Source organism: Triturus cristatus, chromosome 11 (assembly GCF_964204655.1).
Source record: "Triturus cristatus chromosome 11, aTriCri1.1, whole genome shotgun sequence".
Lineage (NCBI taxonomy): Eukaryota > Metazoa > Chordata > Amphibia > Caudata > Salamandridae > Triturus > Triturus cristatus.
The window spans coordinates 815,131,219-815,158,873 of NC_140594.1; the positions used below are offsets into that span (position 1 = coordinate 815,131,219).

The 27,655-nt window shown below is 47.0% G+C and overlaps 1 protein-coding gene across 8 annotated transcripts in view; it reads right to left on the reverse strand.

Moving 5' to 3' along the window:
- AGFG1 (ArfGAP with FG repeats 1) overlaps positions 1-27,655 on the reverse strand; it is a 559,380-nt gene that overhangs the window by 436,055 nt on the left and 95,670 nt on the right. For all 8 annotated transcript variants that reach the window (XM_085634550.1, XM_085634548.1, XM_085634549.1 and 5 more), the window contains exon 2: positions 317-410. In XM_085634550.1, the coding sequence (XP_085490676.1) occupies positions 317-410 (94 nt within the window). The remainder of the gene's footprint in view (positions 1-316; positions 411-27,655) is intronic.

Below are 27,655 nucleotides of genomic sequence, written 5' to 3' on the forward strand. Positions count from 1 at the left end.
AGGGGCACATTAATTACAGTCTCGAAATAACAGCGCCGAGCTGTCCATTGAACAATTCAACACATACAAACAATATTCAATTAAACTCCTATAGCCTTAAATCTGACCTCTGCATGTGAAGTCCGTGCACACAATTCTTTCTTACTAAATACATCATAAAATAATGCCTTTTATAATTGGGAAGAAAATATGAACTTCATTACAAGGACAAGTAATGTTGCACATTTTTATAATAAAATTGAGTTGATACAATTGGTTTTAATACAGTTTATGGACGACAACTGAGCATTTTTATTTTTTTTAAATATGTATTTACCTCATTTCCATGTTTCTGAAGAAATTCAATTTCGGTCTGTGTAAACGTGGTCATGGAGATTGACTTTACTCTATGAGGTGGATTTAAGCCTCGCCTAGGGAAGAAATAGAAAAGTCTCAATTTGTGAACCACTCAAAAAAAAAGTGTCAAAAAATAAAACTATGCAACATTGGTCATTTGTATACATTAGCATCAAGATAAACTACAAAAAAGCTGCTGAAAAAAAAACTACAAGCAATACGTTTAAAAATATTGTTCTTTTCTCTCCCAGAATCAATAATCCGGATTTTAAGTAAAATATTACATTTTTGGTAGACGTTTACCAGACAATACAGCAGTTTGTTTGCTAAACACTTCTTGGGGACATTCCGAAATCTGACCTATGAATGCATTCTGCCCATTGCTTGTGGTTTGTAATTCACATTTGCTTGCTTTTTATTTGCTGTCTTTATTTTTCGAAGGCTGCCCAGCAAGTCTTTGTCCCGCCCCACCCCCATGGAACATAGCCTATTTACCCTATTCTTCCATGACTGGAAGTTTTCAGGAAACCGGCATTTAAATTATTTTCTCATCTTGTCACATTTGCTGTACATTCAACAACAGAGGTCAAATGTCAGGCTCGGTCTTCTGAGGGAGTTTGGTGTTTACTTTGCTTTCTCGCACTTCAAAGTAAGAGGATTTTCTGACAATCTGGGGGTCCGACAGGAAATACTTTTTTCTAGCACACAACAAAAAATAAATGTCTTTAAATTAACGGTCTAGATATTTCAGAGTAAATGAGAATTAGAAAGGCACAAACTAAACACTTTATAATGCTGAAGTGTGGTGGAAACATACTATAATACGATCAAAACAAACCAATACATGAGGTGATGCCATTTCCACACATCATCAAGTCAAGTTTGTGCACTGTATAGTTTTATCAGTAAAACTGAAATTCTGTGCAAATGTAATGGTCATTTAAATTGAAACCATGCTGTCTGTAATGGAACTGCACTACTACAACTTGCATACTCCACTCTTGACCACTTGACGACTCTATGGCACTCTACAACACTTTACTCCACTCTATGCCCCTCCACTATATGCCACTACTCCACCCTATGGGATGACACACTACTTCACTCTAAGGCACTCTGACACCCCGCTCAACTCCTTGACACCCTACTGTACCCCACGCCACTCCACTCTGACACTCCACTCTCCTCTCCTCTATACTACAAACTTTTTCCCGTGCTGAACAGCAACCATGCTGCTGTACGAGATGGCTAAAACACATTGGCAAAGCCAATAGCTTTTGCATGAGCGAGACCTATTGGCTTTTCAAGGCTTGTTTAAAAAAAAAAAAAAGCTTTGTTAAGTCCAACAGGTCTGCACTTGGAAAGCTGGTGTGACGCTTAATTCTGTAAAAGTATGCCACAAAAATAAAAGAGAAAAAAGAAAAAAGCATGCAGTTGTCTAAAAGTGATTGCATATGCAGGCACATATTGGTGCAAAAAAGAGATCTGTTGCTACGAATTACAGTAACCTGAAGACAGTTTAAACTCACAAGGATGACTAAAAAATATATTTTTTTTTAAACAGACAAAACAAAAAAAAAAGGATAACTTAAGTCATCAAGGTTCAGTGCTGATCGAGAAAAGGTGTTATATAGACCCTTATATGAAAGAAAACGAATGCATTATGAAGAAACCACTCTACGCTTTCAGAATTTGTAATGCTGAAATGTAAAAAAAAAAATCCTTGGAACATTGGACACCCCAAACTGAATGAAAGTTCAGAATCCGATTAGAAGCAATATCTTAGCACTTTCACTAGGCATCCATTGAGGCAGCTATTAATAGGTCAAAATGCTTGCAACATTCGTTAGTGAACGTTGTCCTTAAAATAGTCTTCGCTGGGATTATGTGTGGGGAGTGGATGAAGGGGAGGGGACATTGTAAACCCAGTCCAACAAACGAGAACCAGAGCACACCTAGTGGGCTGTAAACTGTAACGTATCACATTGGCTCCTTGTCCCCTCGAGATGATGGGGGGGGGGGGGTGGGGGGGGCGGAGATCTGCAATTTTAGAGCGCCCTTTTACACAAGGATTGCACAAAATGCTTGCATGCCTTTAAAATCAGTGGATTTAATTAACAAAAGTATTAGGGATTACAATTCTGTTTGCCTGTTGTAGGTCGTATGATATTTGCGCGCTTGAGTAATACAACAGGAAGCGCAGTCCAAAAGTAGCTGTCGCGAGTGAATATTTCCCCATACAATGTAAATTTTGTGGCGCAGTCATTGCATGTGTTCCTTTTCTGTGTGTTTGAGACAGCATGTTCTGATGTCTACTAACCAGTAACCGGTCCTCGTGTTACGGAAAAGCTTGCACTGCTGATTCAAAGGATGTGCCAGCCCTGTGTGTTATTTAAACGTGGTTAACGCAATTTCACTGCACATTTTATGCAAGCCTAAACTACTGTCACTTCCAAGGGGAAATTGAAGTCAGAATGCAAGAGTACAGACTTCAGGAATAAGGTGGTGGTGGTGCAAGGGAATGGGTGTAGGGCACAAGGGTCGGTATGCAGGCTGCCAGCAAAGTGTGCCAAGCAGAAGCGCAGAGTAATGATAGGGAAAACAAGCTTTCCCTGTCATTACTACCATCCCATATCCCCATCTCCGCACGCCACTTTCATCCACTATTATAGGCACCACATGATGCTAGCTCAAAACTGCACCATCCAATTTAAATGTCATTTCATGTCAACCCATTCCACTTAACATCACGTCGTTATCATCCCACGTTATCACCATGCCACGTGCAGTCAACAGAAAAGAAGCGTTCACTGTACTGCCGAAGTCGACTTTGAGTCTGCAGCTTATGTAACCGAACCTAGAAAGGTAACTTTTATTTCACTGTGCCAGTGCTCTGATTAAAACGTAATTGTCTGAGGGGAACGCAGACATAGTTTATTTGCGTGCTCCGCCTGTGAATAAGGCTTTCACTGCTGCCCGTGCCTGCAACTGGCGTGTGTAAAAGGAGGTTCTCCTGCCTCTCCACGTGGGGGCAGAAGGAGAAGGGGAGGGGGGCGGAGAGGAGTGATGGCAGCAGAATTAACTTCTTGTAGATTTACATTTGAGGTGGCGTGGGTGGTATGTCTTTCGTTCACCAACACCAAATTCACACACACAGGTAAAAGTTGAGATAGAGATTAAAGGAATGGGATTCAGCGAGAGCCCCTGGCAGCACGAGCTTTGTGTATTGTTGTGCCCTTGCCAATGACAAAAATGTCAAACAAATAGACTCAAACCCCAGAAGACATCTGAGCATTACTGACATTTTGGTAGAAGCTTTAAAACGAGCGCCATCTAGTTATTTAGATAGAGAAATGTATTATTCAGTTAATTAAAGCCATTACACTAATAAATATAATAGTATAATGAAGTCAATACAAAATATTACGTGCAAAACGCCAGTTTGAGCGCAACTCGAGGATTAAAACACATTTAGTGCAGTTCGCTATTCATAGCAAACATTAAACCGCAATTCCAAAACATTAATGCTAAACTGAAACTCAGGAGACTCCAAGGCCAACCAAATCACAGTCACTAGAATTAAGACTTGGAGACGGCGTTTGGCCAGGTATGCTAATGCAATCAGGTATTGTTGTTATGCTGCCTGCATAAACTTCACAAATCCCACCAAAAGCTGGTCATCATTTCAATGAAACCATTTTTTGACCGCCTTCCTACACGTTCCCATCAAGTGTCTTAAGAATGCTGGCTTTAAGTAAATGTTTTGGCCAATTTTGTAGGCCAGGAGGAGACCGAGATTTGGGACAGTCGGTTGATATAGTGTTACACAAAATACATTGGTTACATTGTGCCTCATGTTTCCAACTCTGTCTGGCCTTTTTGAAGTCAAACAAACCAAATCTCAGATTCAAGTAGTAATGAATTTTTATATATTTTTCCCCCAAACATGAGCAAGACAAAGTTGACTTCCTAATTTTGTGCTGGAACTCCCCACCCAGCTTAACATTTTTCGACTGCTAAACATATCAAAATCCTGTTTAAAGGATAGGTGTTTAAATTCTCTTTTCAGTATACTTATAAAGAGACTGTATGATAGCCCAAAGTCTAAAATGGATTGCATGCCTATCAATCAGTATTTGTATAGCGCACTAATCACCCAGAGGGATATCCAGGCGCTGCGTGGGCCTACTCTAACACCAAGGTCTTGAGGTCACTCTTGAATTCGACGAGGGAGGTAGAGGTTCAGAGGTGGATAGGGAGTTTGTTCAAAGCCTTGGCAGCGAGGTGGGAGAAGGAGCATCCTTCGGCTCGAGTAAGATGGATGTGGGGGATGGTATGAGGGCCAGGGAGGCAGACCACAGGTGTCCGGTGGGCTGGTGGATTGTCAGGCAGATGTTCAGATATTCTGGGCCAGAGTTGTAGACGGCTTTGTAGGCGCGCAGAAGCAGCCTGAAGTAGCATCTCATCTTGACGGGGAGCCAGTGCAGGCTACAGAGGTTGGGGGTGATATAGGATCGTCTGGGTAGGTCCAGGATGATTCTTGCCGCTACGTCCTTAATAGTATGGAGGTGCTTGAGGAGGAGGGTGGTGGTGGTGGTGGTTCCAGCGTAGAGGGCGTTCCTGTAGCCAAGTCTACCAGTGATGTGGGCTTGATTGGCGGTTCTTCTGGTGTTGGTTGGGATCCATCTGAAGAGTTTACGGAGCATTCAGAGGGTGTTGAAGCAGGTGGAGGCAACCAAGTTGACTTGTCTCATGGAGAGCTCGCGGTCGAGGATGATACCAAGGTTGCATGCGTGGGTGGTGGGTGCTGGTCTGAGGGCCAGATTATTTAAAGCAATTGTCAAGGTTTGATAGGTAATTAATATTAAAGCCTATGGCTAACCCCAGCCTGGTCCATGCCTGGGAACCCCAAAGAGTAGTTTGGGAGCGACTGGTTGCTCGCTATCGTTTTGGAAATCGCTCTCCGATGAGAAGACTACCCAAGTACATTATTGAGAGTATCTGGGAAAATTAAAAGATGGCTCTACTGTTGATCTCCAGACCCTTGGAGTGGCATGCAGCCTGTTAAATTACACACGAGGTAAGTGAAGTTGGAAGCGTTGTTTATTCTTGATCAAAGCACCCACGACCGGAGCCATCCAACCGTGAAGAAACCAACGTCCGGAATGACGTTAGTAAGGAATCTTCACAAGTGGATGACAACGATCCAGAATGCAGGCAAAGAGAAAACATGAGTCGCGTGAACCCACGCGACTCTAAAAGACATAGCATGAACATAGTAAAACATCTCTATAACACCTTCCCCTCTTTGAGGAACAATAAAAATAAATAAATGAATAAATATGTATAACATTATTCCAAAACATAGTCTGTCAATCTACACGAAATTCTTCTGAAACGTGATGATCTTTTTGCCGTTGCCACCGAAAATTCACCAGCCCCCATGGCACTGGGCTGAATTTCAGGAGACAATGGCAAATGTTCAGAGATAGCAGATTGAATCAGTTGACTCCCAGATGGTTCCAAAACACAACTTGAAGAAGGTATAGACAATGAATCACTGTCAGCAACAACAGGTTGAGCAATTTGTGTACCAGATGATACTGAAATACCAACAGAAGTAGGTTTCTCATAGGTCAAATCAAACCAGTCACAATGTTCAGAATCTGACTCTGAACAGGTATGTTGTCTAATAACATCAGCTTGAAGGGGAGATACCTTAACCAGAGCTCTCTTGTTCCACCATCCTTTGTTGTCAAGGAGAGCGGAACCTCTACTAACATGAATGACTAATGTAGGCGAAGAGAACTTAGATTGCCCCTTTGGAATCCTTTTGGGATTTTTGATGAGTACCCAATCCCCCCTTTCCAAGGGTTGATCTACAGAGTGTTTGCCAGAATCAAAACGTGCTTTCATAGCATTTTGCTTTACTTTAACATGCTCTTGTATGAAAGCAGGCTTAAGTGAAACACTATCATCTTTGTGAAGCCAAGTGGGATTGAGATGAGTATGCACTCTCCTTTTCCTAAGCAATGTAAAAGGCGCAATGCCAGTGGTGGAATGTGGTGTGGTGTTATACGCCCAGACCTTATCATGTACAAAAGACAAAGGATCTAATCTAGAAGATATTGCAGTCTGAATGCCCTCCTTAATTATCCGATTGCACCTCTCCACCAAACCATTGGAAGAAGGCGAGTATAAAGCAACCTTAAAGTGAGCAATGTCATGAATCTTGAGAAAAGAACACATCTTTTGTGACACAAAGTGTGTACCATTATCAGTGACGATGGTTTTAGGAAAACCTTCAACATCAAACACTGTTTGCAAAAATTTCATAGCATTATCAGTTGACGCTGCATTGCAAAAAGAATAGTATAACCATTTAGTATAGTAGTCAATCAAGACAATGAGAAACTTGTTTTCATTAGGTAAAATATCATAAGGTCCAGAAAAGTCTAAACCAACTTTGTCCCATGGGCCTACCGGAAGAGGAACAGGATGCAACGGAGTGGAAAGAGTCTTCCAATGTTTGTCAGAAAGAAGACATTGAGTGCAATTGTCAATCATTCTCTTGACATGTGCATCCATGGAAGGCCACCAATAAAATTGTTTGATGCGTTGACATGTCTTGACAATACCAAGATGTCCTTGATGGGCCGAACGAATTATTGAATTTCGCAAAGATTCAGGTGGAACAAACAAATCATGACGCATAATCATATTGTTGACTAAAGAAAGTTCTTCGGAAACATTCGCAAAAGCTCTTAAATCTGGAGATAGATTTCTGCGCTCAGGCCATTTGTTTACAATAAAACTCTTAACCTTGGAAAGTGTGACATCATCATTATAGGCTGAATTCCACTCAGACTCAGATATGGGTGGACATTCCGCAATAGCATCAATCGCAGCGACAACACATTCAACATCGTCATCAACAACTGAATTTTCCTTCAAAGACATTCTTGAAAGACAATCCGCTCTGAAATTTTTTCCCCCAGAAATGTGTTTTATAACAAAGTGAAATTCATGAAGTTTTGAAAGAAGTCGAACAAGCCTAGCAGAAGCTCTGTTCGAGGTGCTGCTTGAAAGCATGTGCATGAGCGGTTTGTGATCCGTGTAAATTTCAAACTCACGACCCCAAATATATGGTTTAAATTTCTGTATGGCCCAAACACAGGCTAAAGCCTCTCTTTCGATAGTACTGTATCTAGTCTCAGCTGGCAAAAGAGTTCTAGAGGCAAAGGCAACAGTGTGTTCAAGACCATCTACCCATTGTCCTAAGACAGCCCCCAAGCCAGTAAGACTAGCATCTACAGTAATGAAACATTTTGAACCATCAGAAAAAGGATGAAGAGCTGGTGAGTCCTCAATGAGTTTCTTGACATGCTCAAAAACTAATTGTAGGTCATGTGACCAAACAAACTTCACGCCCTTTCTCAAAAGATTCCTTAAAGGTTCAACAATTTGAGCATAGCCATGAACGAATCTGGCATAGTACTCTGCCAGGCCAAGGAATGAGCGAAGTGCATCCCTATCTTTGGGAGGGGCAGCATCTCTAATAGCTTTTATCAAAGAAAATTTGGGTTTAATGCCATTAGGCGAAAGTGTGTGACCCAAGTAGTCCAATTCTTGGACAGCAAATTTGCATTTATCATGCCTAACTGTCATCCCAGTTTTCTCTAAAACCCCTAACACTCTAGAGAGAGTTAGATTATGTTCCGCAATATTTTTGGCAAAAATCAAAATGTCATCCTGGTAAGCCTGTACCCCAGGAATGTCGCGGAATAGATTATCCATTAATTTTTGAAAAATGCTGGCAGCTGAGGCTAAACCAAAGGGAAGCCTCAAATATTTGTACGCCCCAAATGGTGTAACAAAAGTTGTTAATTCTTGGGACTCTGGAGACAATGGAATTTGATGATAGGCCGATTTAAGATCCAAAAGAGAAAAGAACTTAGACCCACCCAGATTAGCGAGTAGGTCATGGATCTTGGGTAAGGGATGACAATCAACGATGATATTGTTGTTTAACGAGCGCAAGTCAGCACATAATCTGATCTCGCCGGACTTTTTACGAACTAAAACTATGGGAGAGACCCATTCAGAGGAATCACAAGGTGTAATAACCCCCTCATCACACAGATTTTTCAACATTTTTTTTAATTCATCCCTCGCACTTAAAGGAAGAGATCGAACTTTATGAACGATTGGTTGGGCATTGGATTTGAGACGGATTTCATGCTTGAAACCCAAAACTGTGCCAACTTTATTTTGAAAAACTTTTGGAAATTGATCAAGTATATGATCTACTTTATGAGTAGGAACAGATAATTCAGACACGTGAAAGTTCTCAGGATCAAGATTAAAATAATAATCATCTGGAATATCACCCAAGGTAATGGGTTGGTCCGACCCAGGTTTGAGAATTAAACCCATTTTGGCTTGATCGAACCAACCTAAGATATTTCTACCTTTGAGGGCGACATATACCTTAGTGAAAGTTTTCCTACCAAGGCATTCAATTTTAGAATTAAAGTACCCTAACATGTCAATATCTTTTTCGCCAAAGGCTTTAGGATTGACATCAGACACAAAAAGAGACACGCTGCTACCCCAATTTGAATGAAACGTAAGGTCTGATAAGATAGTGATAGGTGACCCAGAGTCAGCTTTGACCTGTAAAGGAATGGTACCCACAATTAATTCACACAATGGACCCTTGACTTTTGAAAAATCGATAGAATCACATTCAATAGACAATGAAACATCGTTGAGTCTAGTGGAACAGCACTCTAGATTCTCATCAAGTTCAAGGTTATTAACTCTGGTAAATCTTTTCCCGCCTCTGCAAACAGATGGAAAATGACCAATTTTTTTGCACAAAGAACATTTTTTCCCAGATGCAGGACAACTAGGTGAATTGCCCAGATGATTTCTTGACCCACACCTATAGCAAATGATGATTTTCTTTGATGATTGTCTGAAAGGCTTACTGACAAGATTCACAGAGCAGGAAGCAGATGGAGACTCTCCATCAATTGTGTGTACGCTGACTTGATGGGCTTGACTTTCTTGTAAAATTCTTGAAGAAGTTGTTGCACGTTCAATACCTTTAGCAATATCCACTATTTCTGCAAGAGTGGGGTTTTTACAACTTAATAAACGTTCTTGAACTTTTTTAGATGAACAAGAAAAAATGAATTGGTCTCTAATTGAGGTGTCTGTACTTGGGCCAAATTCACATGAGGAAGCAAGAATTCTGAGTTGAGCAATATAATCTTCCACGCTTTCATCTGTACTCTGCTTACGCTTAAAGAAGTTATGCCGCTCCAAAACAATACTGGGTTCATCATCATATTGTTTTTTCAAACGACTCAGGGCTTCTTGGTATGTGTCCCAACCATCACCTGAATCTGAAGGAGGAGGAATAGGTGGAAGATTCTCAAATACCTGTTGAGCTGCGACTCCTAGACAACCATATAAAATGGCAACCTTGCGAGCAGGAGGATATTTGACCGCATCAATGGCAACCAAATAGTTTTCGAAACCCTTTAGCCAATGGCGCCATGCCAAAGATGGTTTGCCGGGAGTCTGTAAAAATGGAGCTGGTGTTTGGAATTGTTGGGATGAAGCCATGATAGAAACAGAAAAAGAAAAAAAAAAAAAAAGAAAATAAATAAATAAATAAATAAATAAATAAATAAAACTGACCAATTGCAAAAAACAATTGCAATAAAATAAGTAAAGAGCGTGCAGATCGCTGAATACAATATGCACTGATCTAACATGCAGATGAGGGTGACTATGTTGTAGAAATAGGCAAAGATGAAAGCGTGCCTATCGCTGAAAAATTTGATCTGCAGGACTGAAAACTGAGAGCCTATTATCGTGGTAACAGAAGTGAGCCACAATACAATAGACAGAAAACAGCTTAAGTTGTAAAAACGTGCCTATCATAGGCTGGAAGCATTTCCCTCAGACAAAAACACTTTGTTTATGTAAGCGTGCCTATCGCTGTAGGAAGGAAAGCATTTCTTTGTGGTCAAATATGGACGCTTGACGCTGTAGCCATGGTTACAGCTGTACGTGATTTCTGTGACGAGTTGGAGTTGTTTCGTGGCCTGACGTAAGACGTGCGTGCAGGCGGAGTATTGAAACAGAAACAGCACGAGGAGCCGGTAGAGTTCGAACCGACGTATGCAGAGAAGTAAAGGGGAAAAACAAATGTATATACGACCTTTCAGCAGTGCGAGGTCGTGAGGGACGATGTGGAGCAGAGTCTCTTGATTTGAAGATGACTTGACGTGGAAGGAAGAAGAGATCAGCTGCTCGGAGGAAAACGGTAAAAATTCTTGAAGATAGCTTGAAGAAGGTGGTGGGTGCCGGAAGAAATCCCGCTCGTCGCCAAGATGTTAAATTACACACGAGGTAAGTGAAGTTGGAAGCGTTGTTTATTCTTGATCAAAGCACCCACGACCGGAGCCATCCAACCGTGAAGAAACCAACGTCCGGAATGACGTTAGTAAGGAATCTTCACAAGTGGATGACAACGATCCAGAATGCAGGCAAAGAGAAAACATGAGTCGCGTGAACCCACGCGACTCTAAAAGACATAGCATGAACATAGTAAAACATCTCTATAACACAGCCCAACCAATGACATGGTCTCACATTAACACAAACAAATTGTATCAACCTATGGAAATTGCTTGCTGAATACAATCTTAATGTGAGAGAGAGAGAGAGAACGAACACACACACACACAATAGGTCAGGAAGAAAAGAAAGTCAACAACGGCCAAAGTGGAGTCACTAGAGCTTGAAACGGAATTTTTATTTGACGAGTATAAATGAGTTTGTGTTGTGAGCCATGTACGGTTTTTCCATGTAAATATGATTTAGTTTGAGGTTAAATTTCAGTGGTTTCATTAAACCCTTGAGATTAGGTGTGGTAGAGAACTCTGAAGATTTTTAACTCTGTGAGATTCAGGGAGATTGGATAGTCAACTCATCAGAAAAAAATCTCAACCGGTCTCATGGCCAAAGCAAGCTACCTAGGCATCACTGTTCATTCTACAGCCATCTCTATTCCTGAAATTTGATCATATTTATTTGTGATAAACACAGAACTACTACTACCATAATGAAAAGCAATGTGAGCTGAGAAAAACAAACAACCTGATGAGACTTCCCATCAGAGAAAGGCAATTTCCCACACTGACAAATATGCAAAGTAACACCAAACAAAATGACCTCGTTACAATGACCCGGAGAAAGCTGCCATTATTTTAAATGCCTAATTCATCTTCTGTATGTGTGCCATTAAACTTCAAAATGTATATCAAAGCTTCAGTATCATGCCCAGTGCCACACTTTAGCAATAAGGATTAGTCATAGTTGTTCTTTATGGAGGTTTCCTTAAAGGTTATCACTTTAATTTTAAAAGTTCCATCTTAATTCACAAGCATTACATTAAATATAATCAGAAGAGTATTTTAAACCTAGTTGGCTGCATTGCCCATAAAATAACACTAAGACTTTCATAATAATTCAGATTTTGTAGCTGAACTGGTTTTTCATAAGTACAAGTTACTTACCTTCGGTAACGCTTTCTCTGGTGGATACAGTATCTGCTTGTGGATTCCTCACCCTATGAATATCCCCTGCGCCAGCATTCCGTGGAATTTTTTCCTAGCTCTCCACGCCGAAGAGGACGTCACAATGCTACGACTCCGCATGACGTCACCGGAGTCATAAGAGAGCCTCGTCGGCGTGATGACGTCAGTTCCACCCATTTTTTCCGTGCCTCCGAGGCGAACAGGTGGACCGACAACAGATTCAAAGTATACACAGTACACAATATTCAAACAAATACACATAGTGTAAAATCAAAAGGAAAGCCAAAGAATATAAGCATTTGCTATAAATGTACCTGATAAATAGAAGATACAATGTAAAACAACATGTCAAACAAAGTAACCTTTAGGGTATACAAGGGTGGATATCGAGGAGGAGAATGGGACATTGAGGAATCCGCAGATAGATACTGTATCCACCAGAAAAAGCATTACCGAAGCTAAGTAACTTGTTCTTATGATGGATACATCTGCCTGTGGATTCCTCACCTTATGACTAGATTCCCACAGCAGTCCCACTCCCGGAGGAGGGGTCCACCCTTCTATACCAATAAGTCCTGCTGGACAGAGCGTGCAAAGTGGCCCTATCTCCTAATTTCTGAGTCCAAGCAATAATGCTTTGCGAAAGTGTGGAGGGAGGCCAAAGTCGCTGCCTTACAAATGTCCACTACAGGAACACCTCTAGCCAGAGCAGAAGTTGATGACTTGGCTCTAGTAGAATGAGCTCTAATACCGTCAGGCGGTTCCTTACCAGCAAGGGCATAGCAGATCTTGATGCACAAGCTGATCCATCTGGATAGAGTGCGCTTGTGCACAGCCTTGCCCTTCATGCATCCAACGTAGCCCACAAAGACCTGATCGTCCATTCGCAAGTCCTTAGTTCTGTCCAAATAAAAGCTCACCGCTCTTTTAGGATCCAGGCGGTGAAGTCTCTCCTCCTTGAAAGGGTGAGGGGGGAGGATAGAACACAGGAAGAGTAATGGACTGCCCTAGATGGGAGGGAGTAACCACCCTAGGCAGAAAAGCAGCCCTGGTCCTGAGGACCATCCTTTCAGCATGTTTGGTCAAAAACTGAGATTTTGAACTAAGAGCCTGAAGCTCGCTTACCCTCCTTGCTGAGCTAATAGCCACAAGAAAGACCGTTTTAAAAGACAGGAGCCTCAAAGGACAACTATGTAAGGGGTCAAATGGGGAACCCATCAAGAAAGTCAAAACAATATTTAAATCCCATTGAGGCATAACAAAAGGAATAGGCAGAAACCTATTGGTAAGGCCCTTAATAAATCTCAAAACAATGGGAGACAAATGAAGACGGCTGATCCGGCAAACAAACACGTCGATAAAGCCGACAAATAGCCCTTAACAGTGGCAACAGCACAACCCTGCTGAGCCAGGAAAAGTGAAAACTGAAGAACATCTGACAAGTGGGCCTTTAAAGGACCAATTAATCTCTCTCCACACCATTTAACAAACCTAGGAGTAAATGGACTTAGTGGAGTGTCGCCTGGACGATAAGATAACATCCAGCACATCCGGCGGGTGAGAGAAGGAACTCAGGTTGCCCTGTTCAATCTCCAGACATGAAGGTGCAGGCTCTGGAGGTGGGGGTGTAAAACCTGCGACTGCAAGAGGAGGTCTGACCTGAGAGGGAGACGAAGCGGAGGGTGCGATGAGAGATGAAGTAGATCTGTGTACCACACCCTTCTTGGCCAATCCGGGGCAATCAATATGACTTGGGCCTGGTCTTGTCGAATCTTCCTCAGAACCAGACCAATCAAGGGTATGGGAGGAAACGCGTAAAGGAGCTGCTAGCTCCAATCCAATTGAAACGCGTCCCCCAACGCTCCCTGCATCCGATACTGGAGACTGCAGCACAACGGACAATGCGCGTTCTCGTGAATGCAAATAGGTCCTACCGAGGAGACCCCCACATCTGGAAGATGTGATGGACCACCTCCGGATGAAACCGCCATTCATGATCGGCCGAGTAATGCCAACTGAGACTGTCCACACGAACATTCAGCACACCGGCTAGATGATTTGCAAACACACAAATCTGATGGTCCTGAGCCCAGGACCAGAGTCGCAGAGCTTCTCGACCGACGACAGGACCCTACACCTCCCGGTTTGTTGATGTACCACATCGCGGTAGTGTTGTCCGTCAGGACTTGAACCGACTGACTGCTAAGGGAAGGAAGGAAAGCCTTTAGTGCCAAACAAATCGCCCGCAATTCTAGAAGGTTGATGTGAAGCAACCTTTCCTCTGGAGACCAAAGACCTTTAACCTCCAGATCCTTCAGGTGAGCATCCCACCCTAGAGTGGAGGCATCCGCGATCACCGTGGCCACCGGTGGAGGAGGTTGAAAGGGCTTACCTTGAGACAGGTTGCCCTGCACACTCCACCAAGTCAGATCCACTGCAGCGTCTCTGGAGATTCTGACTGACTCCCTGAGATCTCCTTTGTGCTGAAACCACTGCCTGCGGAGGCACCACTGGAGTGCCCTCATGTGTCAGCATGCATGACTGACCAACAGTATGCAGGAAGTGAACAGACCGAGCAGGTGAAGGACCTTCAGGACCAGAATAACCGCTCCACTGTGAAACATAGGAATCATCTCCTGAATGTAGAGAATTCTTTGTAGAGGAGGAAAAGCTCGACACACAGTAGTATCCAGTACCGCCCCTATGAACAGGTTGTGTTGAGAGGGCACCAGGTGAGATTTGGGCACATTTAACCCAAGTTGAACAACAGCCAAGTTGTTACTCGCAGATGATGAGGCACCATCTCCGGCTACTCCACTTTGAGCAGCCAGTCGTCCAGATAAGGGAAAACCAGAATCCCTGACCTTCTGAGATGAGCCGCCACCACTTCCATCACCTTTGTGAAGGCTTGAGGTGCAGTAGTAAGACCAAACAGGAGGACCGCAAACTGGTAGTGCTGCGATCCTACCGTGAAACAGAGATACTTCCTGTGCGACTTCAGGAGGGGAATGTGAAAATACGCATCCTGCAAATCGATCGACACCATCCAGTCCTCTTGCTGCAGCGCCAGAAGAACCTGAGCAAGGGTCAGCATCTTGAATTTCTCTTGTCTGAGGTAAAAATTCAAGACCCTGTGGTCCAGGATCGGACGTAACCTGCCATCCGTCTTGGGGATCAGGAAATACCGGGAGTAGCATCCCTGACCCCTTTCCTGCTCCGGAACCACCTCTATCGCACCTTTTGTAGTAAAGCAAGGACCTCCTTCTGAAGAAGAACCAAATAGTCCTCCGAACAAAAGCCTTTGTAAGGAGGAAGAAACTCCTGAAAGGGAAGGGCGTACCCATTCTCTACAAGGTTTAAAACCCAAAGGTCTGACCTGACCGATTTCCAACCCTTTAGAAAGTGAGACAACGGACCCCCTTCAGGACCCACATGATCCAGGATGGGGGATCTAGGGCTGCTTTCCTGCGATACCAGGGGGAGCAGGGGAGATAGAAGAGGAGGAGGAGAGATTGCGGGCAGAACCACGTTGGTAACCTCTGGCTCTTCCTCTATGTGACTTAGTGTGGATTTTGCTGCTGAGGTTGTCGCAAGCCGCGAAAAGAAGACCTTCCACAACCACAATACTTTTTATAACCAAAACCCCTTGACTGGGTTTGCAATCCTAAGGATTTCGCCATGGCTCTGCTATCTTTAAAACTTTGAAGTGCAGAATCAGCCTTCTCCCCAAAAAGCTTCGATCCATCAAAGGGCAAATCAAGAACGGTAACCTCAACATCAGGTGAAAATCCAGAGGATCTAAGCTAAGATTGTCTCCTGGTGACTATGGAGGAACCCATAACTCTGGTCACTGAATCAGCTGTATCCAGGCAAGATTGAATAACCTGTCGAGCACCAGCCTGAGCATCTGACAGAACCTCCATAAAATGTACCCGCTCCTCATCAGGCAACTTGGGCGCCAATTGCTTCGCCGAATCCATCAAAAGCATGTATATAACGGCCCAACAAACAGGTAGCATTGGTTGATTTTAGTGCCATGCTAGATGGAGAAAAGACCTTTTTAGCCGACTGCTCTAGCTTCTTAGAGTCCCTGTCGGCAGGAGCCTGAGGAAAAGCGCCTGAAGGACGCCTCGACCACCAAACTTTCTGGAAACAGATGAGAAGAAAGAAAAAGAGGGTCTCCTGGAGCAGTTCTATATCTTCTTGCCACAGATTTAGACCCAGCAGGAGAAGAGAGGTTTACGCCACACATCCATGATAGGCTCAGTTAAAGCCTCATTAAAGGGCAACAAGGGCTCAACTATTGAAGAAGGCAAATGTAAGCGTCAGTGAGCAAATTCGGCCTATACTCAGCAGTTGGTAATTGTAAGTTTAAAAGCTCTGCAGCCTTTCTTATGACAGTATGATAAGGAGCTACCTCTTGAGGTGGAGAAGCCCTTGACGAAGAAAGCTCCCACTCAGGAGAGGAGTCCAGTCCACTTGCCTCCTGAATTCCCTCTAATTCATCCACAGATTCATCTATCTCACCCTCCGCAACCTCCTCTGTCTGATACTGTTCCTCCTCCAACAGTCTCTGTGCCTCTCTCCTTGAACGAAATCTTGGTTGCGATGCCGACAGTTCCGGAGCCGGCGTCGAAGGAGGATCCGAAGGTGGAATCAACGCCGTACGAGGCTGAGAGGAAGGCCCACCAGACGGCATCGGGGACTCCATATAGGGCATCGAAAATCTCGGAGCCGGAAACTGCCATGACGGCGCCGTCGGCATGAAAGGCACGAAGGGTGCCTGGGCACGGGACCCGAAGGTGCTACGGAGGGGAAGGCTGCCTTAGCAAATACTCCATACATTGCATTTAAAAAATGCATTGGATCCGAAACTGGAGTTGGAAACTGTGGATATGGAGTAGAGCCAGCATCCACACGAGGAGCATCTGACGTCGGAACAGCCGGATCCACTGGCGGAGCCACAGGTTCAATCTCGTGCACAGGAGAAGGATCATCCTGAACTGGCAAGCCCTTCTAATCCGGCGAACCCCTCGGTGCCAGAGACTGCGCCAGAGAGCCTTTTGGAGAAGGAGATCTCTCCGGAGTCACTCGAGGAGATGGCGAAGGAGAAACAAAATCTTTCTGACAACGTCGAAGAACCAGGAAAGGTGACCTCGAAGCCTTACCCTTCGACGAACGGCGCCGAGAACCAGGTCTCCTCTTCTTCTTGTGTTTCCTCGACTTCGACGCATGCGAAGTCGACGACTTCGACTTAGATCTTTTACGTCCTCTTCCTGCCTTCTTTGCCATAAAAAGCTTGGCCTCCCGTTCTTTAAGAGCCTTTGGGTTCATCTTTCTACAACAGTTTTCCACATCGTGATCAGACGACAAACACTATAAGCAATCTTCATGGGGGTCAGTGATGGACATGTGACCCCCCACACTCCCTACAGGGCTTAAACCCGGACTTCCTTGAAGACGACATCACAACAGCAACAGTTAAAGATGAAGAACAACAAAGTAACTCGACAAAATATGGAGAGTTCTAGAAAACCGTTACACGTCGACTGTGCGGAAAAAAGGGAACTGACGTCATCACGCCGACAAGGCTCCCTTATGGCTACGGTGACGTCATGCGGAGTCACGAGCGGAGCCGTAGCACTGTGACGTCCTCGTCGGCGTGGAGAGATAGGAAAATATTCCACGGAATGCTGGCGCAGGGGATATTCATAAGGTGAGGAATCCACAGGCAGATGTATCCATCAGAAGAATTAAATTATTACAAGGCTAGTCCCCTTGTACTGCCCAACAGTAAGCACTGGAGTAAGAGAGGAGACGGTGGAGCACAGGCAAAGTGAATAATTATTATTAATGCCCGTGGAACTGTTGAAGTCACTACTGGGAGCAGGAGCGGAACAGGACTCCAGGTCCCAGGCTTATCACCTGATCTAGTGAATTCCCCCACTCCAAAACGGAAACGGAGGGCAAAGAAGCCTTTGGAGGCTGCTCCGATTACACGGCAGGGACAGGCGATTGCTGCTAATGGGTTGATTGTAGAGGATCTGTTTACCCGCCTGGCCCCAGTCCTACCTAATATTACAGAGACTTTCTCGTACCTTTTGTCTCCACTTTTGAACAGACTGGATAATTTGGAGGTAGCAACGAGGGACTTGGCAAGCAAAATGGATAATTATTGTCATTTGTAGAAAAACACCTATCTTGTTGTTTGCCAGTGAGCCCTCCTCCAATTGATATTATACCTCTTGCTACTCCTTTGTGTAATAGTGGTGCCCCACACGTTAATGTTCTTCCAAAGTCCAGAGTAGTTGTGACTCAATCTACAATGCCAGGGTTGAGTTGTTCTAGCTTCCCGGGAGATGGCGCAACCAGCACTGTTCAGGTCCGTCAGGACCTAGGTCCTGAAGACGCCCCCTACACAGGGATACAATTTTCTAGGGTTTGCCAGTTAACCATTGTTGGAAACAGCCCACCTCCACTCCGCAGGGTGGTGGTGGACTCCCCGAACACACTGTGGTAGCTTGGCTCGAGTGGTCAGGAAACAGGCGCAGTGCTAAGCATACAATATACCCATACAAGAACCATGCGTGCATCCGTTCCAAAAACGACTCTACACCGTAAAAATTATGAAAATATTCTTCTTTATCTTTTTCTCTTAGTTGCTGATTGGGAAAATAAATAACAATCACAATATACAAATTCTTAAATAGAGCAGGTCAAATAAATATTTGCTGTTCGCTGAAATAAATAGGGGTGATCATAAATAACAGGGCATAAATACAAGTGCAATATATACAGACAATTAAATACTTTGAGGTAATAAATACTGTACCAATAAATACTGTACCAATAAATACTGTACACCAACAAGTCCTGTGGACCTATAAATTCAGTGCAGCAATAAATAGATAAGAACTTAATAAATACAGTATCCCCAATAAATAATTAGAAGTATACAGTACACTTCGTGAATCAGATGACACTTCAATTCTTAAGGGCTGATTTGGCCCAGGCACAGCTTGTAGGGTTGTGGAAGGCTTGGGGGGGGGGTTCTACTCCCTGGCTGAGGCAAAGGCTGAGGCCTAAACTGAGGTAGATCAAAGGGGGGAATTCCAATGCCCTGGCTTCCCTTCTCCAAACAACCTCTCTAGGTTAGTCCCAGTTCACCCCAGGCACAGTCAGGTGGGTTTCAGCACCTCCCTAGCCCCTTAGAGTAGTCTCTCAGGTCTCCACAGGGCCTTAGGCGCCCTCTACTCCACTTACTGCCCTTTTCTGATGTTCCGACGCCGCTGGAGTCGTGTCGACGCCGTGAGGCGGTTCCGGTTCGGTCTCGGCGGCCTCGGCACAATGTCAGTTCTTTGACGACGCCGGCAGGCGGTTCCGGTCCGATGTCGGTGGCCTCGGTTCGACCTCTACCTTCGATTCGACGGCGTCGGGCAGTCTCCACACGATGTAGACTTCGGGCGGCTCCGGTCCGATGGCGCTCTCGGCTCCGATGACGTCGGCCGGCCTGGCCTCGCTGTCGACTTCCGGCGACTCCGGGGTGCGATCCTCACCCCCGACCTCCGGTGCTCCTCCTCACAGGTTCCGGGCGACTCCGGAGTGCGATCCTCACTCCCGACCTCCGGTGCTCCTCTACCTCGGTCTCCAACGACTCCGGAGGGCGGACTTCACCCTTCCGATGACGCCGCTCACTCGACCTCGGTTCACTTCCTTCTCGACCCTTGGTATTCCTCTCGACCTCCGCCGGCGCCCTCTTACGACCTCAGGCGGCTCCGGGTACGACGTCTGCTACCTCAGTCAGCGCCGCTTCTCCACCTCGGGCTCCAGGTCTTCGGCTACTCGACGCCAGACTCCAGGGAAACCAGTTCTCAGGTCAGAATCTTGCTGCTTTCTTGGTTCTAAGGCCTGTTCCTGCTGTCCAGGTCCTTAGGATGGTTTTCTTCGGACTTCTTCCCACACAGGGCTATAGGCTGGGATCCACCAGTAGGGACAAGTATCAAGGGTGGGTTTATGGACCCCACTCCAGGCACAAGTTTCCACCCCTGCTGCTTCACTCCTTCCTCCTTCACTGTTGTGCTCCTCTCTCTTCACCAGTCAGGTGCCAACTGCCAGCTCCAACTGCCAACTGCCTCTCTTATCCTCCCAACATTCTAAACGGTTTCCAACTGTCACACAGTTCTGGAATCTCCTGGAAGGTTCTGGAAGGTGCTGGTAGGTTCCAGTGGATGCTGGTGATGTCACAGGAGGCCACCATTTTGTGCTTCAGGCCCTCAGACAGAAGTTTCAGGGGTAGGTAAAATGGCTCCCTGAATCTGCAGCAACACTAAAAAGTCTGGTGGTTCCCAAAAAGGAAAAATTCAAACAGGGTTTGAGGCAAAAGTGGGACAAAATAAATAATGATGAGGAGGGACCACCCAAAGGGCTGACAGGTCTAACACGCGTCCCCCCCAGCTGAAAGTGGGGAGAGCTACCCAACCCCTTGGGAGTTCTCATCACTAAGGCGGAAATACCTTGAGAGACCGTCTGCATTGGCGTGGTCCACTCCAGGCCGATGTTCCACCTGAAAGTCCATCCCCTGTAGGGAAATAGACCACCTCAACAACTTGGGATTCTCCCCCTTCATTTGCATCAGCCAACGAAGGGGTCTGTGGTCGGTCTGAACCAGGAAGTGCGAGCCAAACAGGTATGGCCGCAACTTCTTCAGAGCCCATACCACTGCAAAGGCTTCACGCTCTATTGCACTCCACTTCTGTTCCCTGGGAAGTAGTCTCCTGGATAGGAAGACCACGGGTTGATCCAGACCCTCTTCGTTGAGTTGCGATAACACTGCCCCAATGCCATGTTCTGATGCATCTGTCTGGACAATGAACTTCTTGGAAAAGTCTGGGGCCCGTAAGACCGGGGCCTCGCACATGGCTTTCTTCAATTTCTCAAAGGCTTGCTGACAAGCCTCCGTCCAGACTACCCGTCGAGGTTGTTTCTTGGACGTGAGCTCCGTGAGAGGGGCTACGATGGTACCGTACCCCTTCACGAAGCGGCGATAGTATCCCGTGAGGCCCAAAAATGCTCGGACCTCAGTCTGTGTCTTGGGGGGTTCCCAGGCCATGATGGCCTCGATCTTCGCCTGGAGGGGCTGCACCGTTCCCCTACCCACCAAGTGTCCAAGGTACACTACCGACCCCTGCCCGATCTGGCACTTGCTGGCCTTGATCGTCAATCCAGCCTGTCTCAGGGCCTGGAGAACAGCTTGCAGGTGACGCAAGTGATCCTCCCAGCTGTTAATGAAGACGGCTATGTCATCCAGATAAGCAGCAGAGAAACTCTCCATTCCGGTGAGGATCTGGTTTACCAGGCGCTGAAACGTGGCAGGTGCGTTCTTGAGCCCAAAGGGCATCACACAGAACTGGTAGTGGCCATTGGGCGTGGAGAAGGCTGACCTTTCCCTTGCTCCATTAGTCAAAGAGATCTGCCAGTACCCTGAAGTAACGTCAAAGGTACTTAGATATTGGGCAGCTCCCAGCCGGTCAATCAATTCATCCGCCCTAGGGATCGGATGAGCATCAGTTTTTGTCACTGAATTCAGTCCCCGGTAGTCCACACAGAACCTCAGTTCTGGTTGGGCACCCGGTGGTGCAGCTTTTGGTACTAACACCACCGGACTGGACCAGGGGCTGCTAGAAGGTTCGATCACTCCTAGCTCCAGCATCTTAGTGACTTCACTATGAATGCTGGCCTTCACCTTGTCTGACATCCGGTAGATCTTGGACTTCACAGGTGGGCTGTCTCCTGTGTCCACGTCATGGACGCACAGGTGAGTCCTACCCGGGACAAGGGAGAACAACGAAGAGTACTGCCCCAGGACCTGGCGACAGTCCTCCTGCTGTTCAGGAGTTAGAGATGGGGAGAGAATCACTCCCTCCACCGACCCATCCTTTTCCTGAGACGCAAACAGATCAGGGAGAGGTTCGCTTTCCACGTCCTCTCCTCCGTCAGTCACCATCATCAAGATGACTTCGGGCCTCTCGTGGTGGGGTTTGAGGCGGTTGGCATGCAGCACCCGCAGGGGCTGACGAGGGGTCTTCAGGTCCACCAAGTAGGTAGCCTTACCCTTCTTCTCCAACACCTCAAAGGGTCCTGACCAGCGATCCTGGAGGGCACTAAGCTCTCCTGGTTCGATCACCCACACCTTCTGGCCAGGCTCCAACTCCACCGGGTGAGCGTTGTGGTCATACCACGCCTTCATTACTGCTTGGCTGGCATCCAAGTTGTCAGAAGCTTGCTTCCACAACTTAGCCATTTGGCTCCGGAAGGCCAGCATGTAGCTCACCACATCCTGGGGGAGCTTTCTGGGAGTTCTTTCCCATCCGTCTCTCACCAGGTTGAGAGGTCCACGTACAGGGTGCCCATACAGAAGCTCGAAGGGGCTGAAGCCCACTCCCTTCTGTGGCACTTCCCTGTAAGAAAAAAGTAAACAGGGTAGGAGGGCGTCCCATTTCCTCCGCAGGCTTCCAGGCAGACTTCTGATCATGCCCTTCAAGGTTTTATTAAACCTCTCCACCAGACCATTTGTCTGGGGGTGGTAAGGAGTTGTGAACCGGTAGGTCACTCCACACTCCTTCCACATCGCCCGCATATATGCTGACATGAAGTTGGTCCCCCTGTCGGACACAACTTCCTTGGGAAAACCCACTCGGGTAAAGATTCCCATCAGGGCCCTTGCCACAACAGGTGCTGTTATGGTCCTCAGAGGTATTGCCTCTGGGTACCGTGTGGCATGATCCACCAGAACCAGGATAAACCTGTGACCAGCTGTAGTCGGTGGATCTAATGGACCCACAATGTCGATGCCCACCCTTTCAAAGGGGGTGCTAACGACAGGAAGTGGTTCCAGGGGAGCTTTCAGCTTCACCCCTGTTTTCCCACTGGCTTGGCAAGACACACATGTCCGGCAGTAAGTATCGGACGACACTTTCATCTGAGGCCAATAAAAGTGTGGGACAAGACGGGCGAAGGTCTTGTCTTGCCCCAGGTGTCCTGCCAATGGTATCTCGTGAGCCAACTCCAGAAGGAAGGCTCGATAACGTTGAGGTACTACCAAGGCTCGTGACGTTCCATGTAGGGGTGCCTTGGGTTCACTGTAGAGGAGGCCATCCTCCCAGTAAACACTGTAGTTCCCTTCAACGTTCCCGGCTGCCTGGGCTTCGGCCTGTCGCCTCAGCCCCTCAAGGGTAGGGCACTCCCTCTGGCCCTGGCAGAATTCCTCCCTGGACGGGCCTCCCTCCACGTGCCACTCGGCCGGGATGGGTAAGTCCTCCAGGTTGGTAACGTCCCCCTCCGCAGACTCCTGGCCCACCCCCTCCGGTGGCCTATCCGTCCTACGGGGTGGAGACGCCGAGGCAGGCTCCTCCTGTCCTCGGTTCTTCCCTTGACTGGCAGCTGGCTGGGCCTTTGTTCCAGGCTCCAGCCGGAATGAACTCCCTCTTCGGGTAGTCTCGGACCTTGTGCTAACACAGGCCCAGTCAGGTGTACCCAGCATCTCGGTGTGAGTCCGGTATTCCACCTCCTTCCAAGCGTTGTGCTCCATGTCATTGCCCAGCAGACAATCGACTGGCACGGCAGGGCTTACGGCAACTCGAAGTGAACCTGCAACCCCCCCCCATTCAAAGGGAACCTCAGCCACGGGATAGTGACCTGTTCTGCCGTCAGCCATCGCGGCTGGGTGGAGTACATCGGGAATGACTTGCTCTGGAGACACCAGTTGGCTACGTACCATAGTCATACTGGCTCCTGTGTCTCTCAGAGCCTCCCCTCTTTGGCCGTTGATGGTGATCCACTGCCCATACTTTGCAGTATTTGCGGGCACCTGGATCTTAGGAACCATCTCCCGTTCTCCCAGGGACACTAAAGTGACACCCGCCCACTCCCTTCCCTTAGTTAAGGGCATCTCCTCCCCGAGCACTACACTAGCTACTCCGGGGGGCTTTCCTCCAGTGGGAGGGGGTGATCGTTTCTGACACTTCGGATCTCCTTTATAGTGTCCAACGCCACCGCACTCGTAGCAATGGACAACCCTTGGCTGCTGACTCTGGCCAGGATTAGGGTTTCTGGGTGGGTTAGCCTTAGAGGTGAATCCTGTTCCCTTCCCTTGGAAGTTATTTTGGGGGCCTTTGGAGAACTCCTTTTTCTTTTCCCCTCCCTCTTTCTTCTGGGGGGCGCCCTGTCCGGCCTTTTGAGTATCCCCTCCAGTCCCCCTTGTGGACACCCGGGTACTAGCCCAAATGTCCGCCTCCTCAGCAAGCTTCCGGGGACTGGTCAGCTTGCTATCCACCAGGTGTTGCCGCAGTTCAGGGAAACATTTCTCGAGTAGGTGTTCCTTCAATACTAGGTCAAACAGCTCCTCGTAGTTCCTTACTTCACTGCCTTGAATCCAACCTTCCAGTGCCTTCTTTGCATAGTCCAGGAAGTCCACCCAATTCTGTGTGCCCAGTTTGTGACTACCCCTGAACTTCTGTCTGTACTTTTCCGGAGTTAGTCCAAACTTTCTGATGAGCGCCAGTTTCATGGTGGGGTAGTGGGTTTGCTCCTCCTCTTCGAGGGCCAATAAAGCATCCCTACCAGCTGGAGGCATGTACTTATACAATCCCCCTCCCCAATACTTCACTGGAACCCCATGGGCCCTCAATGAGACCTCATAGTCTGCTAGCCACTTGGCGATGTCGTCACCCGCCCCATAGCTCGCTACAATGTCCTTTGGCAGGTAAGGTTTGGATTCCCTGGTGGACTCTTGGTTTTGGCTGCCACCATTAGGAACAGGTTGTGCCCCGATTCTCAAAATCTGAAGATCTATTTCTTTCAGTCGCAATTCATGGGCCATCCTCTGCTCCTCTTTCTCCTTTTCCAGCCTTGCTAAGTCCCATGTGAGCTGTCTCTTCTCTCTCCGGTCTGTTAACTCCACTTCGGATAAGCCCCCACTAGAGACAGTGCTGCCCTTCCTAGAAAGTGTCCTGGGCCCTGCGGACAGGTTCCCCACCTCAGGTTGGTACATCTCAGCCCCCTCAGGGTCAGGCTCTCCATCCCTGTCTTCCTCCTCAGCCTTGCTTTCCCTGCGTGCCTCCCCCCAAGCCCTTAAGCTGGTTTGAAGTGCACCCTTCTTTGCTCCTGGGGGACAATACACCCCCTCTCGCTGGCAAAACTCCCTGAGTTGGGCCACAGTGTATGTGTCTAGATTTTCAAGAACAAACTCCATCTTGCCCACTCAGGTTAGAGGACAGGTTTTGTGCAGTAACAATGCAGGGGGGTACCTTTAATAATACCTCCTCCCACCACCAGAGTAAATTTGAAAAAAACAAAAACCCACAATTAGGAAGGCCGCTGTGAGAAAACTCCCGGTGTAGGCCTATGGACTACCCACAGTTATTGTTGAGTATATGTAGGCACAGCTCTATCCCACCACTGAACACCAATTTATGTTGGAAACAGCCCACCCCCACTCCGCAGGGTGGTGGTGGACCTTCCCGACACAATGGGGTAGCTTGGCTCGAGTGGTCAGGAAACAGGCGCAGTGCTAAGCATACAATATACCCATACAAGAACCATGCGTGCATCCGTTCCAAAAACGACTCTACACCGTAAAAATTATGAAAATATTCTTCTTTATCTTTTTCTCTTAGTTGCTGATTGGGAAAATAAATAACAATCACAATATACAAATTCTTAAATAGAGCAGGTCAAATAAATATTTGCTGTTCGCTGAAATAAATAGGGGTGATCATAAATAACAGGGCATAAATACAAGTGCAATATATACAGACAATTAAATACTTTGAGGTAATAAATACTGTACCAATAAATACTGTACCAATAAATACTGTACACCAACAAGTCCTGTGGACCTATAAATTCAGTGCAGCAATAAATAGATAAGAACTTAATAAATACAGTATCCCCAATAAATAATTAGAAGTATACAGTACACTTCGTGAATCAGATGACACTTCAATTCTTAAGGGCTGATTTGGCCCAGGCACAGCTTGTAGGGTTGTGGAAGGCTTGGGGGGGGGTTCTACTCCCTGGCTGAGGCAAAGGCTGAGGCCTAAACTGAGGTAGATCAAAGGGGGGAATTCCAATGCCCTGGCTTCCCTTCTCCAAACAACCTCTCTAGGTTAGTCCCAGTTCACCCCAGGCACAGTCAGGTGGGTTTCAGCACCTCCCTAGCCCCTTAGAGTAGTCTCTCAGGTCTCCACAGGGCCTTAGGCGCCCTCTACTCCACTTACTGCCCTTTTCTGATGTTCCGACGCCGCTGGAGTCGTGTCGACGCCGTGAGGCGGTTCCGGTTCGGTCTCGGCGGCCTCGGCACAATGTCAGTTCTTTGACGACGCCGGCAGGCGGTTCCGGTCCGATGTCGGTGGCCTCGGTTCGACCTCTACCTTCGATTCGACGGCGTCGGGCAGTCTCCACACGATGTCGACTTCGGGCGGCTCCGGTCCGATGGCGCTCTCGGCTCCGATGACGTCGGCCGGCCTGGCCTCGCTGTCGACTTCCGGCGACTCCGGGGTGCGATCCTCACCCCCGACCTCCGGTGCTCCTCCTCACAGGTTCCGGGCGACTCCGGAGTGCGATCCTCACTCCCGACCTCCGGTGCTCCTCTACCTCGGTCTCCAACGACTCCGGAGGGCGGACTTCACCCTTCCGATGACGCCGCTCACTCGACCTCGGTTCACTTCCTTCTCGACCCTTGGTATTCCTCTCGACCTCCGCCGGCGCCCTCTTACGACCTCAGGCGGCTCCGGGTACGACGTCTGCTACCTCAGTCAGCGCCGCTTCTCCACCTCGGGCTCCAGGTCTTCGGCTACTCGACGCCAGACTCCAGGGAAACCAGTTCTCAGGTCAGAATCTTGCTGCTTTCTTGGTTCTAAGGCCTGTTCCTGCTGTCCAGGTCCTTAGGATGGTTTTCTTCTGACTTCTTCCCACACAGGGCTATAGGCTGGGATCCACCAGTAGGGACAAGTATCAAGGGTGGGTTTATGGACCCCACTCCAGGCACAAGTTTCCACCCCTGCTGCTTCACTCCTTCCTCCTTCACTGTTGTGCTCCTCTCTCTTCACCAGTCAGGTGCCAACTGCCAGCTCCAACTGCCAACTGCCTCTCTTATCCTCCCAACATTCTAAACGGTTTCCAACTGTCACACAGTTCTGGAATCTCCTGGAAGGTTCTGGAAGGTGCTGGTAGGTTCCAGTGGATGCTGGTGATGTCACAGGAGGCCACCATTTTGTGCTTCAGGCCCTCAGACAGAAGTTTCAGGGGTAGGTAAAATGGCTCCCTGAATCTGCAGCAACACTAAAAAGTCTGGTGGTTCCCAAAAAGGAAAAATTCAAACAGGGTTTGAGGCAAAAGTGGGACAAAATAAATAATGATGAGGAGGGACCACCCAAAGGGCTGACAGGTCTAACAACCATGATCGACCTTCCCCCAGCATGTGCCCCCTTTTCTGTGGTTTTGTCAGGGGTACCCGGCTTATCTGCACAAAAAGAGCAACTAATGGAAATCATTTCTAGAAATGTCGACTCAGCCGTATCCCAAATCGTCCTCGGTGATTTCAACCTTCACTGGACTAACCCCAACAACCATGCGTGTATCTTGCCTTAAAACATTCTTAAATGATCAAGAACTGATTCAGCACTGTCACCAACCAACTCATA